This window comes from Sturnira hondurensis, unplaced genomic scaffold, assembly GCF_014824575.4.
Source record: "Sturnira hondurensis isolate 20B ecotype Veracruz unplaced genomic scaffold, ASM1482457v3 Scaffold0006693, whole genome shotgun sequence".
In the NCBI taxonomy this organism is placed as follows: domain Eukaryota; kingdom Metazoa; phylum Chordata; class Mammalia; order Chiroptera; family Phyllostomidae; genus Sturnira; species Sturnira hondurensis.
The window spans coordinates 431701-447560 of NW_028079324.1; the positions used below are offsets into that span (position 1 = coordinate 431701).

A 15860-nucleotide genomic window follows, 5' to 3' on the forward strand; every position below is an offset into this window, starting at 1 on the left:
CATAATGAATTCCAATGAGCATTCCTCATTGCTCATCTGCCCATTAAGTGCATAGGAAGCTGATGTTCTGGCCACAAAAGATGGAGAGGGCTGGGGTCTTTGAAAGGCTTCATAGAGGGCTCCTAATTTTGGAAGGCACCGGAACATGAAGTAAACTTCCACTGTGGTGAGCCTCCAAAATTTAGGAGCTAACCCGTTACAGCGGCCAGGGCTATCCAAGTAATACACTACCACAGATGCAAATGCACTGTGCATCAATAAAGAGTTAAAATTCCAAAATCAAGAAAAGTCTGTTTTAATTAACAATCACCGCCTCTGAAAGAGGAAGTGTCTTAGGAAATGAGGGAAGACATCATAATTGCAAATCGAAAGAGTGTTTAATCCTACTCCTGGTGATTGAGGTCATTAACAAAAACAACAAAAGAAGATGGGAAGTCCTAAGAGTAAGCGGACTAGAAGGAACACAAGACTTTCAAGCCAGAAGGAGACATTTGCAAATTCCATGCTCTGTTATTTGCTTATTTTGTAAGCTTGAGCAGTTTGATTAACCTTTCTCAGAAACCGTTTCATTTCTATAAAATGGGAATTATGAAATTTAGTGGACAGGATTTTGCAAAGATTTTACACACACACACACACACACACACACACACACACACATTTAGGAGGTAGCCAGGCATTCGGCTTCTATTCCTGAGGAGAGTGTTGATAAAACAGAATATAGATTCTTGACGTTTGAGTTTCAAAAGCCTAGACCTGGTCTACAACCAAACATTCAGATGGAAAAAAAGGACATTTAAAGGAAGGTTTTCTTTATTCCTGTACCAGAGAAGCTTCCTCAGATTGTGGGAAGGGAAATGGGGAGAGGGGCTGCAGGGGAATTATGAAAATTCACTACGGATTTGTGTCCCTGGGGGGAAGGCATGTGGAAGAGAGGGAAGAAACCCAGGAACACCCAAGAGAATCTGAGCGCAGAGGTAAGCCCGGCCTCCTGGTTCCTGAGGACGGCCTCTGACAGAACACCATGCACAAGAATCTCCCTACTCCTCCCTCAGTCCCCTCTGCCTGACCTCATGCACAGTCACTTTGAAGCACCCTGTGAAAAAGGAAAGAAGAAAAGGGCATGTGCAATATCTAGGCAGATGGGTTTTCTGTAGCCTCCCAAAGTCACCACCCACCCCAGTCTGGCCTAAGGAGCCGTACGTAGAGTGATTTCTGTATTATGCAGTGAGGGGCATCAAAGCCGCAGAGAACTGCCCAGACCTGGAAGTGCCACTGCAGACGGGTATAAAAGCTGGTCCAGGAAGCAAGTGCCTGCCTGGACCAACAACCGAGGACATGAGGGGGAGACTGGCATCTCCAAGGACGCCAGGTCCTACAAAATGACAACCGAGGAGAAGGGGCTCTGCCCCATCACGTTTACTGTGCGCACCACACCCCGCTTTGCAACTGTGTAAATCTGCAGGGACGAAACCCTATTTCCTCCGTTCTGTGAAATCACGTTGTCATGGAAAGCCAAGCTTACGGGACTGAAAATCCTAGTGTAACAGTGGTCATTGACAACTCGTCGGCATTCTTTTTATCCGTGCGATGGAGGTGCATGGACTTAAGTCATTATTGAAACTTTTCACACATTTTTCCTTCCGTTTCACATGCCTGTTAAAAGACTTACTTCGATCAGTAATGATTGTTCTTGCCTCTTGATTGCTGGTCTTGTTTTTCAAATTCTGGGCGGCAGTAATGAGTTCTTCCAACTGGGGGCGCCTCTGTTCCAAATCCTGCAGTGTGGCCTGGAGGAACAAATTACAACAATGTGAGATTCCCCAGCATCCTGCACTCCCGTCATGTCATACAAAGTAAAGTGTGATCTTCAAAGCAACCAGAGCACTTTTTAGATCTAAAGAAGATGTTATGGGGTATAAATCTCTTTATAGAGAACAATTGAATGAGAGATGTGTTTCATTCTCAGATACCTAACATATTTCAAATGAGAATCTTGATTATAGATTTGCTCCACTATTTTAGGAGCTGAGACAGTCATTCCTGAGTACCTCGTTTTACTCAACCCAATATATGAGTGCCATGACTAAGAAATGTAATTTTGAAATATGACCATGTAATTTAAGAGACAGGTATTTATACTTGTAATCTCATTCGGCGTGGTGTCAAAATTAAGGTGTATATGTTAGAAACAGAAAAAGCGCAGAAGTGATTTAAGAGATATAAATGACTTCGCTTCTTTGCACCTGAGATTCCTTACCTATAAAGGACAAGAGATAAATGAGCTAAATCAGTCTTTCTTCAAAGTCGCCTCCAATAAGAATTGCCAAACTCCTTTGCCTTGACCCCTCCCATAATAAACGAATAAGTGGGAATTGGTATTTCTAACAGATTCTCCACTTAATTTTTAGGATTAGGCAAGTTTGGAAAGTATTCATATTCTGTATTACACCTGACTTTAATGTAATAGACTTTAGATAAAAGTACCAAATAGAATGAAGCCAAGAAATAGATGTCTTGCATTCATAGATAGCGATGTTAATCATTAAGAAATCCCCCCCTCCTTAAAGTTTCCATCTATTATCACTGTTATCTTATTCTCTTTACATAAAGGGCCAAAATCCCAATGATATTTACAAAGAAGTCTGGGGAAAAAACATATTTACCTTGTTCTTATTCTAAAACTAAATATATTTTAGTTTTGGAAGTGTGATGAATATTGGTTGTTAGTTTATAACCACTGTGGTACCAAATGACTTACACAAGTTTTCTCATTTTTATTCCAGTAACTACACTAATAGCCAAGCCAGAATTTTTCATGGTTTTAAATCTAATAGTCTTCCTACCACCACATAAGGCCGAAGAAAGTGAAGAGGTGAAATGTGGTAGGTAGTTCAGTTTCTGAAATTTAGTCACCTGCTACGTCCTTTGCCTGCTGCAGATTTTCTAAGGATTTTTGTTTTTGGAAAAGCCAAATTTTGATTGTTCTGGAGTGCTTCTTTGCTGAAGAGGTAGGAAGACAGGCCTTGTGATTTAACCTCAATTGCTTTTGGTACCATTAAAATAATGGGAAGAACTTATCCAAACATCGCACATGTATTTTGAACACTTTTTCTTTCTCAGTATTGAAAAATTGGAGGGGCTAACTTTTAACAAATTTTCCACATTAGTAAGCTGTGATTGCTCAGAAGAAAAATCCAATTTTCAGGTTTCTAAGTTTTATGGTTTCTTTACACAAACGGGTGTTTGAAATATGGAGCAAATTGCCAAAGACAGCTATTGAGGTAAGTGGCATAAGTCAGTTGGAGAGTACTGAACAAATTTTAAAGTAGGAACCATATATAGCAGTAGATGTTACAAAATGAGATGTTTTCCGGGGTTAGAATATTAAACTCTGGTCATCTGTGACAGAGCAAGCTGAAATGGTGCTTTGGAATTTCTGACTCTTAAATGTCTAATACATTAGCCCTAAAAAACAAAACAAAAACAAAAACTGGATCTACCCAGATGCCTGATATACAGTCAAATCTTCCCTTCAAACTGAACACAGAACTCTAAATACACATAGCTAGCAAAGAGTGCGCATTCATTCATTCATGAACTCATTCTTCCATTTTATAAATATCAACTCCCAGGCACTCTTCCAAGTGTTACGAGTACAGTAGAGAACGAAAACCTTAGGAATGCTTTCTGTCATTTCAATGACAATTTATGTCTTTTTGATATCTGGACATTTTTCTATAAGATTACCTTTATTATTTCCCTTTGACTTAATAGTAAATCACCCTGAAACAACCAGCCTATTCTTTGCTTCTCACTTCTGGATACATTACTCGATGGGGTGGGCTATACTTTTTTTCCCCTTCTTTAGGATTACAAAGTTTGTTTAAGAAGTGTGCCGTGGAAGTAACTTGATCAACTTTAATCTGAACCTTACCAGGCTCTAAATATTAAATCTGACCACAATGAACAGCTTTCACCATTAAAATCAGCAAGCATGTCAGTTTAGACTTAAAACAAGCCATTTTCCTCTGTAATGAACAAAGGAGGTCTCAGGGTATTGCGAAACCTGTTCGCTGTTGGTTGATTCTGTAATTCCGCTGACAGGCGCATGGTTTGCCAGCACCTGAGAAGATTATTAATGACCTTCTTTGAGACAGCCTTCTTAAAAATCTAAGGAGATTCACAATTGCAATGAAACTATGCTTTCCAAAGTACTTCAAAACAAAATCGTAACTCTTTATCCCACACTCTTTAGTCAACCAAAACCAACACCCACTTCAAAAAGGAAATGGTACAGAAATAATACATATTGCTATGGAATTTATAAGACACTAATGTACTCAGTAAATAGTGGTTTTTAAGTAGAGCAGAATGGGCATTTTCTTGTTTGATTTTTTTCCCTAGAAATAAAGAGAAGGCTTTGAACATGGAGTACATTTAAGTGTTGTTTTCTTTAAGGTATTAGTAAAAACAGCGACTGAAAGACCTTCCCGCTAATGAACAGAACCCATGCATGCTGTGAGAAAAACAATTTTTTTTCCTTTTCATTCGGTTTTCGTTGGAGCGTACCCTGTTTATTTGCTATTACAATTTCTTTGACCTGACAACGGAGCTTTATAATCCAATAACTTCTCAAATACTGGGGCTTGCATCTCTGTTCCACTAAACCGCCCACCGATGATGAAACACCTCCTCCCTCCCTCCCAAGTACCCTATCTGCTTATGAAATCCTGTTCTCTGCCCCCAACCTGGTGCTCTTAGCAGATGCTACCATCTCTAAATCTATGTTTCGCCTCTGATCTTCATCCTCATAGGACCTCCAATCCTCTTCTCTTCTTCAGTTTCTTCTTTCCGGCTTTAGCTGTCTCTATGTGTCCCGCTAAACAAGTGGAATGCTAATTATGCTGATTTGTTTTTCCGACGTGAGCCCAGATACTCAGGGCACCGATAAACAAGACTAAAAGCATTACATGCTCAGCTGCAAATAGCATGATAATTGAGCGTGTCTACATGGAGTCTATCATTCTAGAAGGAACAAATACAGGAGAGATAAGGAATCAGTGCTATTTCTAAGGAATCATAAGCCAGCTAGGGGGCTTTACTAAAAACAGCTTACCCCTTGGAGACAAGAATTCATCATGGATTCCACTAGCTGAGCAAAGATGGAAGGGAAAAAGAAAAACTTCAAATACAAAGTGAATCATAAGTCATTAATCCTACTAAGTCCCCCCAGGGTTAAAGGAAGTGGTTATAAATAGCAATCTCATGATAAAGGGAGTTAACAAGGAAGCCATACATACTATAAGTAGGTCACTTTAGGCTCCTAGAAAGAATTACTCTTTGTTATTGTACTTGTTAAAATGGACTTTTACCTAAATAATACTCAAAGAGAAAACTCTGTGTTGACTTGAATACTTAGTATTGAGATATCTAAGAAAAGACCTTAAAAACAATCTGTCCACATTTTTTATATTTTTCTACAAAACTCCACAGTGGTCACATAATTACATTTACAAGAGCCCAGGTGAACTGCAGTTGCTGTCATTTTCAGAAGATAAACAGGAATTAAGTTTACACGTAATGAAAACATGTAGACTGTGTACCCTTTTATATACAACTTTAACAAGGAACGTGGGAGACCGACAAGGTGAAATGTTAATAGGACCACTTCATGTAAGGAAGAAAGCAAGCATGTAAGCCAGGCAGGTCCTCACTGTAGCCTTTCTAGTAACTGGAAGAGTTTTACCTGTGAGGATGCTGATCACCTGTCTAGCTTTCAACTGCCTCACTGAGCACCTTCATTCTGGCTTCTGCTCTCGCATTTGGCTGCCTTTCCGAATAGAGTGGCCAAATCCAAAGTTCTCTTTATTGTCCACTTCCTTATTTCTCATTTACATTTTAAACTGGCTTGGATATTTCTTGCTTGGCATGAGTTCTCTACTTCTCTGAATGCTCTACCATCACCTCTGTTGGTAATGTCTTCATAAAAACTTCCTAACTAGAGTTGGCTATCCTTTTGTCCTTCGTTCATTCAAAAATATGTTTTTAACATGCATTTTATTTTTATATGATTTTAAAATGAAAGAAGATCTATAAGAGTGGTCAAAGAAACCCATGTATCCCTTCACTTAGATTTACCAATTGTTGAGATTTTGCCATATTCATCATTTACCATCCTATCATTCTCTCTGCGTTTGTATGATACCTCTATATGTAATATTACAGATATCGTTTTTTGAACCACTGAAGAATAATCTGTAGATAGCATGCCCTTTATCCTTAGATACTGCAGTGTTTATTTCTTAAGAACAAAGACACTCTCTTACATAACCTCAGCTCCATTTAAAAGTCATGAAATGTAACGTAGTTTTAGTACTTTAATCCACATTCTTTATTCATAGTCTGGCAATTATCCCTTTAATTGCATTTCATTTACTGATCTGGGCTCATGCATTGTATTTAAGTTGTCGTATGCCCTTAGTCTCTTTTATCTGAGCTAGATCTTGCCTTTCTTTGAACTTCACATCATTGATTGGCTTGAAGAATACAGGACAGGTATTTTGCAGAATGTCCTCCAAATTGGGTTTCAGCAACTATTTTTCAGTACTTCCACTGTGTCAGTCACTGGGCTAGGTACAGGGGATAGAGCAGTAAAGGAGGAGCCAGTCACCATTCTCAAGGAGAAAATTAACTAGTGGTAGGGACAGGCAGCAGACAAGCCATCACACTAAACTGAAGAGAGTGTTATGGTAGGGGACCCGTGGGAGTTACCAAATGACGCAGCAGAGGTATTTAACCAAATACAGGGGTCAAAGAGCATCTTCCAAAGGAAGTGGAGCTTCGGTACTTCTTTGTCCAAATCATACAAAATGTTTTTTTAATTGTCTCTCAGATTCCATTTTTTTAAAGTTTTTTTCGGCTTTATTTAAGTTGATTTGGCAAATTGAATTTGTGTATAAAGATATACAACCTGATGTGAAATAATCACCACGAACTAGCTAACACATTCATGATCTTACATAGTTACCTGTGTGTGTGTGTGATATGAACACTTACAACCTACTCTCTCAGAAAATTTCAAGTATATAATACGTTATTACTAACTCTAGTTACCATGGTGTATGATGGTGATCTAGAACTTACTCATCTTATAACCCAAAGTTTGTACTCAATGACCACCACCTTCCCAGTTCCCTCTCTCCACCACCCCACTTCCAGGCCCCAGTCACCATCATTCTACTCTGTTTCTCTGATTTCAATTCTTTTCAATTTCTGTCCAGCTCATTTCACTTAGTATATTGCCTATGTTATCACAAATGACAGGATTTCCTTCTTCCTTAGGGAGGTGTAGGTTGTTTCCATATCTTGACTATTGTGAATAGCGCTGCAATGAACGTGGGGATGCAGCTATCTCTTCGAGGTCCCCGTTTCACTTCCTTTGGAAAGATGCCCAGAAAGGAAATTGCTGGATTACACAGTAGTTGTATTTTTTTAATTTTTGTGTGGAACCTCCATACTGACTTCCATACCGGTTGCATCAATTTACATTCCCAACAATGTACAAGGGTTCCCGTCTCTACACACCCCTACCAACATTTGTTATTTCTTGTCTTTTTCATGATAGCCATTCTAACGAGTGTGAGGAGGTGTGTCATTGTGGTTCGGATTTGCGTTTCCCAGATGATGAGTGATGTTGGGCTCCTTCCTGTGCGGGTTGGTCATGTGAATGTCTTCTTTTAAAAAATGGTTATTCAGGTCCTCTGCCCATTTTTAAATCAGATTATTTGCTTTTTCTGCTACTGAGTTGCATGAGTTCCTCATATATTTTGAATCTTAACCCTTTATCAGATCTACGGTGTACAAATACTTTCTCCCATCTCATATGCTGCCCTTTCATTTTATTGCTTTTATCGTCTGCTGCGAAGGATTTTTTTTTAAGTCTGACACAATCCCACTAGTCTATTTTCGCTTTTGTTGCCTGTAATTTTGGGGTCATGTCCAAAGCATCATTGCCAGATAAATGGCAAGCTCTCTCCCCATGCTTTCTCCTAGTAGTTTTGTGCTCTCAGGTCTCCACACACCGCTACTGCTAATACCCACTGCGACAGCCAGGAGCGCATGCAATACTTTTATAAGCGGGACCTAACCGACCAGGGACCCCAGCTGCTGCCCTGGGAAAGCCCTCACTACACTGAACAGAAGCCACCCCTTCCTCCCCACCAGTACCTCAAGGGCACTGAGACATTACAACAGAGCCGTTCTTTGGAGACGTGGAGCTCTTCTGGCTGACTTGGGCTCAATGACCCCCCAGCAGCTTTGGGGAACCTGCCTGAGACTGCAGACATGGATGCTTGTATCCAACCTTCTGTCATTCTTTCCTTAAGTTGGGGAAGACTTGCATTTTGATCTAAGGGCTCTTCCACCTTCCCTGGCCCGCTTTTTGTTTCCTTTCATGTGTTCATACATACTCCCTATAATAAAACCATTTCCTGCTTAAACTTGCCCTGGAACATTTCAGCTTGGGCCCCAACTAATACACCCACTTTTGCCCTTCTAGACCCTAAGCCTCTTCTGTTTCAAAGATTTTATTTATTTATTTTTAGACAGAGGAGAAGGGGGGGGAGAAAGAGAGGAAGAGAAACATCAATGTGTGGTTGGCTCTCGCACGCCCCTTACTGGGGACCTGGCCCACAACCGAGGCTTGTGCCCCGACTGGGAATCTAGCAGGTGACCCCTTGAGTCTCAGGCCAGCACTCAATTCACTGAGCCACACCAGCCAGGGCCCTAAGCTTCTTCATATCCATATAATATGATGATTCCATGATATTACCAAGCAGATGTATAACTCACAATTATTGAACATTATTAACACAACTCTTAAGATTCCATTCAAGTGAATTAATATTTTAAATTTGCTCTATTAAAAACAACTGTTGGTTTTTTTCCCCCCCCCGTTTCAAATTAATCCCTCCAATCCCGGCCCCTCCTGCAACAAGGGTAGGGAAGTAGAGGGAGGTGGTGGAGGGTATAGAGGGGATAAATGGTGATGGAAGGAGACTTGAGTCAGGGTAGTGAACATACAATATGATGTACACATGATATATTATAGAATTCTGCACCTGTATAACTGTATAATTTTGTTAACCAGTGTCACCTCAGCAAATTCACTAAAATGGAAAAGAATAATAAAACTGAAAGATGACAGTAAAAAAAAAACTGCTACTAAAAAAATGAGCATGGCCATTAGTTTCAATGAGCCTAGAATTTAATAGGAGGAAAAGGAGACTGCTTAGATGATTCACACAGCAATGGCGCGGTTCCATTATACTCATAGAACTCGAGTACACTAGGGTATTAAAACAAGCCACCAGGAATTCTTAATGTGTAACAACCTCTAGGCTTCCTGGAAGAAATGCGAAAAGAACTTTGGGCCAGTTTTCAGATATGGCAGATAGCAAAGCTAAGACAGGAAACAAATTTCAACCTGAGTGAGAAGTGCCCTGAGCACGCAGAGACCTCAATTACGGCCAAGTTCACGGGGGTGCAGCCTGCACCGTGCCCTGGGCTCTGGACTTGGAAGGGGTCCATGCCTGGTTTTCTGCACCACCACTGCCCTTGCTATTCTTTATGAGTTTTTAAATGTGGGGACCTGTTGTAGACCGCTCTGCCTGGTTCTAGGAATTGTATTTTGACTCCCTGTGGCTAAGGGCTAGTGACTACCTCTGGAATGCGAGCCAAAGGAGACAAAGCTGGTCTCTGGTAGAAAATGCTGCCTCAGTTTCCTCTCCCTGCCCCCAAAGCTTGGTTGGAAGTCAATGATGAGTAATACTCCTCACAGTGGGCGGGGGAGGCAACCTAAGCCAGACTCGATCACTTGGGAGGCCTTCATGGAAGGGCTTGGGGGGCTGCAACAAAGAGCAATGGACTCTTGCCCCCCCAGCTTTGACATAGCCCGAGTCCCCATGTTCTCTGGGAGAAGTGCTTTCTGGCCCTAATCCCCTTAAACTTGAATACCTGTTGGGGAGAGGTGTAGCTCCTTGCCTTGCTAGAGTGTGTCCTGGGGAAAAATCTGGCATCACAAAGATTTCCTGATAAACCTGTGAAATCTGATCTTCTAAGAGTGTTTTCATTCATATGTTAAGGGTTCATTCATATGTTAAGGGTTCGAGCAGGAAACCCTAAAACTCTGTTCCTGGCAGACTCTGACTCATACTAAGCCCTCAGATTTCTTTGAAATATTATTTACTGTTTGATCCTTGCCGCCCTGTATTCCTGTGTATTACAACCCAATAAAAGCCCCTGGAGGAGGGAACTCAACACCTTTTTCCCCTGAGAAACTGGCCACTGCTCATGGCCTTTTTCCTCTGGGAAAATGGGCACTTCTCCTCCCCAAGCAGATCACATCATATCTCTGTCATGTACATGTTCCTCTGTCCCATCTGTGGCACACGGGGGGACTTGTGAGTTAAGTCGCCCCCACAGGGACCTGAATTTTTATTTGTAGTTGGACCTCAGAAATTACATAGTTGATCCTGACCTCAATCCTGAAGTTAGCAGAGAACAAAAGTTGTGTGCCCTGCCCGAAACACCAGTTAATCAGTGATGAGGAAAAACACATTTGAACCTGAATTAAATTACATTAATCACATGCCTCTGGCTGAGTTCCTGAGAATGTATTTTAAATTTCTGTAAGTAGCAGTCAGGAAGCCAAAAAGTTCATGCTTTGGGGAATGCAGAATAGGACAGTTGGTAGTCGTCTGAGGTGGGCCCTTATCAAAACTATCTCTTCTCGGACAAGCCAAGTCATTCAATAGCAGTAGAAAGAAGGCAGGGGACCTGCAAAGAGAATTGCGAACCATCTGAGGAAAGAATTTGGGATTAAAAGGGGAACCTGTAGTTCTGGCAACAAGAATGCCTGCTGGGATGTCAAGTCCACTTCCAGTTTTACCTAAACATTAGTTGTTCCCAAGGCTAGGGAGATCTTGGGAGATTTATGTGGGAAACAACTAATAATTAATTCCACAATTGTGTACCTGCAACTATACGCCCAGCACTTGGCTAGTACACATAAGACATAGAAAACTTGGCGTCTTTCCTCAAAATCAACTCATAATTTAGCAAACAATAAAGACTTGAAACCAACAAATACAATGGGAAATAACATTAACAACAGCATAGTTATTTACCGAGCACTTACATGGGCCAGAAGAATGTATCATAAAGTAGTGGGTAAGAGAATGGACTCTGGAGTCAGGCTGCCTGGGTTTGAATCCTGGCTGCCATTTACCCACTTTATTATTTTCACCAGGTTACTTCACTGCTCTTTTCTTCATTTCCACCACTGTAAACGAGGATAATAAGAGTATCTACCTCTTAAGTTTGTCACGAGAATAGGGTTAATATTTGTAAAATGCTTGGACCACTTCCTGTCACTTAATAAGAACGGTAAAAGTGTTAAATTAAAAAAAATGATCAATTTAATTCTCACTACATCCCACGAGGCAGGGACTATTAGTATCCCCATCTCACAGTTAAGGTCAATGGAAGAAAAAGAAGTCCAGCAATTTGTCCAGGATCATAGGTCAATAAGTGGCAGAACTTGTACCATAGACAATTTGGCTCCAGAGTCCATGCACTTAAGAGCTACGACACAGTTACAAAGTACCTAGGCTATCCTGTAGTATAGTCTAGCTATGATATAGCAGGATATAATTATTACACAGGTGTGAATAAATGGGAAGATGAAATGGGAAATTAACTATGTTACTGATGAGATACTGATTCAGCCAGGGCGCCTGCAAAACACAAATGACTCATTCAGACTGGAATTGGGAGCCTTTCCTCCTCAAGGCCTGAAAGGTTAAGTGGAGGGTGCAGTTAATAGAATCTAAGAAGTAGCTACAGGGAGAGGACTGCTTGACAGGCACCACGGCTGTCAGTCAGGAAAGGGACTGAACTGTCCTGAGTCGCTGTTCTTTCATGTGCTGCTCTGTGGGTGCCTTCAGTTAGAAGGACTCAACTGATGAGTAAGCATTGCCCATATTATCCAGCCTCTCAGGATAGATCAGGAAGTTAGACAGTGGATCTGAGAAAGTATCCAGCAAAAGTACCAAAGTGAATGGTAAAGAAAGAAACAACCCTGGCTGGTGTGGCTCAGTGGATTGAGCACGGGCCTGTGAACCAGAGGGTCAGCAGTTCGATTCCCAGTCAGGGCACAGGCCTGGGTTGGGGACCAGGTCCCTAGTGGGACACGCAGGAGTGGCAACCACACAATGATGTTTCTCTCCTTCTCTTTCTCCCTCCCTTTCTCTCTCTAAAAATAAATAAAATCTTAGAAAAAAAAACAAAAAGAAAGAAATTCTTATAAAACTCAAACTCAATATGATAGTCTGTGAAATGTATTTCTCTACCCATCATAATGTATTTCCTATTTGTTGGTAGTCTTATGGGCTTCAAAAATGCATCTTAAGCCTCACAAGTTTGAGGCTTTTCTTGTAATAGAAAGCTAATGTGCTATTAGTATGTTATTTTTAAAGTAATTCTTTCCCTTTGTTGGAAAAGAGACTATGATGACCATTTTCAAATTATCTTGTCACAGAAAACTTAAAGGATTGATTTGCTTGCCATTCCATGAAACTCTTAGTATGCAAAAATGAAAACTCCGTTCAGTTACATAAGCCAGTGAGTAAATAATGTGGTCTAAATTGGGGATCTGGAAATACAATTTCAAAGTCAAGAAGAAAGAAGGATTTTAGGCTACAATTTTAGATAATGATTTACAAATACGTTTCTAAGCTGTCAGAAAAGGCACTGATATTTTTGGCTATTGAACATTAAATCTGCTAGTTATTCGAGATTGTGCACATTTCTTGAAACCACTGCTCTGTAAATTTAGCATATTGACAAAGGACAATTGTGGCAGTTTGAAGATGAATTTTTGTCACATGCATCATATTTTCAGGCTTTCAATAGTATGACCAAATGAAATAAGTGATATAATGTTCTCCCTACATGTATTTGAAGAAAGGGAAAAACTGAAATCATTTTACGATATACATATCTTGGGATTATTCCTGCTCAAATTTTCCATTATTGATTTCTTGTTGTATCTTGAATAACATCATTTTGGAATCATTCTAGCTTCAACTGATCAAGACCGATTTCCTTCTATCAAATCAGAGTACCCTGTTCAGCAAACTGAATTATAGGTGAACCAAATTAATAAAATGGAGGATAGATTGTACGACGTGAGCAGTGAAATATAGCTAGCTGAGGGCATTATTTATATTATCTTTCCTGGTACCGAGCATCCTGATTTCTGCATCCTAAAGATGTCGCTCAATGTCTGCAGAAATCCCAGATAAAGGAGGCTAGAGCTGACAAGTAACTGAGCACTGATCTACCAAATGAGTTGAAAATATTTACTGGCACAGTACACTACAGGAAGGAGTGTGCTTTATGGGTGATAGAGGATGGCATGAAAGAGCCTGCTCAATGAATTCAATGAACTTACAATGAACTTGCAAGGAGACGACCTTCAGGCCTGCCCATGCATATGCACACGTGCAGTTAGGCAATAACAGAAGACGATGCGCAAATGACGAGTGGAACGGTCTATAGACTGCAGACTATGCTAATGACATTCTGAAGAATGGAATTTTAATATGAGCATGCTCTGGGAAAGTGCCATAAAGGACCAGAAACCTGAACTATTACTTGGAGGATGGACAGGATTAATAATGACCCAGGAAAGAGAAAGGGGGGATTCTAGGACACGGAGGGAGCTTAGTCCAATGTAGGGAGGCCTGAATACACTGGAGTGCTTAGGAAACAGTGAGGAGGGCAGGTCTGTAGTGAACAGAAGTATGATGACTGTGATGAAGGTGGCAAGGGAGACCGGCGGCTCTGAACATCAGATGAATGAATATTACATTGAAGGCAATGGGGAGTCACTGGGGGTTGTAGAACAGAGGAATACCCCAGTAAAAGTGGCATTTTGGAAATATTAACCCTGCACTCTTGCATCCAAAGTCATTAAGAAGAGGAGGCTGGAAAACCAAACTGCAACAATCCAACAGAAACCTCATCTATCCCCTTGGACTCAATTTCCCATCATAAGAACATGCAAAAACATTTCTAATTTAACCTTAACCTCATACGTTATTTTATTTCAGGAGGAAAGAACTCTCTTGCATGCAAGCAAAGTAAATATAACTAACCCCATTGGTTATTGAAAGAGAGGGTTCCGGAGAATTACTGAACAGCTTTTGTAATCCCATTCATAATATTATATTAAATTGGGTGGGGGAGAGAGGGACTATAGTTCCGGTTACCAAAAACAGTAAACACTCACAGCATTGTGTCCAATTCTTCCATTCCTGCTGCCAAGAAGAAACCAACATTTTCAGAATATGGGGGAGAATGGCATCTCTCCACAAGCATGACTTCAAAGATCATGTGGGGTAATAAGGACTTCAAATAGATCAGGACACCATATTTTATGAACCTAACTGTCCATGTCCTTTTCAAGCTATTACTGCATGAGCCCTATGGTATTTCCTTTGGAAAATGAGTTTTCCGATAATGCCGCCTGTTGGTAGGAAAGGAGGAGCCTGTGGTTCAACAAGCACCGCACTGACCCCAACCACGATGAAAAGTTGAAGCAAATGAAAGGTTATGCTAAAAATGCACTCAACCTTTTCATGTTTTCAAAAACGTTTCAGAGAGGCTCCTGACTCGAGTACTGAGACAAGAACCCTGGTGTCGATTGCCAACTGCGACCATCAATAAATTGAGGGAGAGTGAGAGATCTTAGTGTTCTGTGACGCTACCCGTACGTGGCAAGTGAAGTGGGGAAACGAGCAATTCTCTAGAGGCAATTCAATTCTTGTACACAATCAATTGGTAGAATCCAAGCCCCCAAAGGCTCTTTTCCTGTCTTCAAGTGGCGGATCTTGAGACTTGAATTATCAAAATAATTGGCACAGCTGTTCCATTCAGATTGCACAGAGAGGGACAGAATCAGACTCAGTTTATTCTTCTGCAAGAATGAAGATAATTACAGATTTGGGGAGATTAGAGCCATAAGTCTATGCATAAGAATTCAAATACCTTAGGTAGACACTGATCATAGAGAGCTAGTCCAGGTTTCTTTATAGTAACCGCCGGTAAGGAATCTGATAGGTAGAATATATTTAATCCATCCAGTCTCAACCCTGTGACCCCACCAAATTAGGAGCCCTGCAGAGTGAAGACAACACATGGGCAGCAGACAATCACATGCTCACGTAAAGGCAGGAGAGTTTTGTGGCTCAGAGACCTCTTTGAGATTTATAAATAAGTATAAAATGAGACAGAGAGAGCGTGCAGGCACACCTGCATGCGTTTCCCCAGGGCTGAACACAAAAGAGGGGGGTGCGCAAATGCATGCTATGTTTCACATCAAAATGGTGTGATGTGTACCATTTGCACACACACATAAGGGGGAAAAGGCTTAACGATTTGGACTCATGCCTAAAGACAGACAACAGACTCTGCATCTTCTTAGAGACTGACATCAATGTATTTCTTCGCAGAAATTATATGACCGGGGAAAAGGTAGAAATGTGCTTTTGGTTGCATGCTATGTGTTTAGGCCCTGGCTTAGCTGGCAATCATTTGCAAAGACCATTTCTTGGTAGGTGAGTAGAGTCGCTATTATGGAGTGTTAATACACTGGCGGGGAAGCGGTGCTGTGGGGAGGAGGTGTGAGACACTGATCCGGAGGAGCCTGGGAGATGGGCTATTTATTTTGGCTGTTGTTAAGGGGAAAATTTCTATAATAAAACAATGATTCTGCTTCTCGGTTAAAAAATAGC

At 40.9% G+C, this 15860-nt stretch overlaps 1 protein-coding gene across 1 annotated transcript in view; it reads right to left on the reverse strand.

Annotated features, from left to right (window-relative positions):
* The window catches only part of DMD (dystrophin), a 1607686-nt gene that overhangs the window by 394106 nt on the left and 1197720 nt on the right, over positions 1 to 15860 (reverse strand). The window contains exons 51-52 of the mRNA XM_037050278.1: positions 5120 to 5155; positions 1673 to 1790 (exon numbers count right to left, since the gene is read on the reverse strand). Coding sequence (XP_036906173.1) covers positions 1673 to 1790; positions 5120 to 5155 — 154 coding nt within the window. The remainder of the gene's footprint in view (positions 1 to 1672; positions 1791 to 5119; positions 5156 to 15860) is intronic.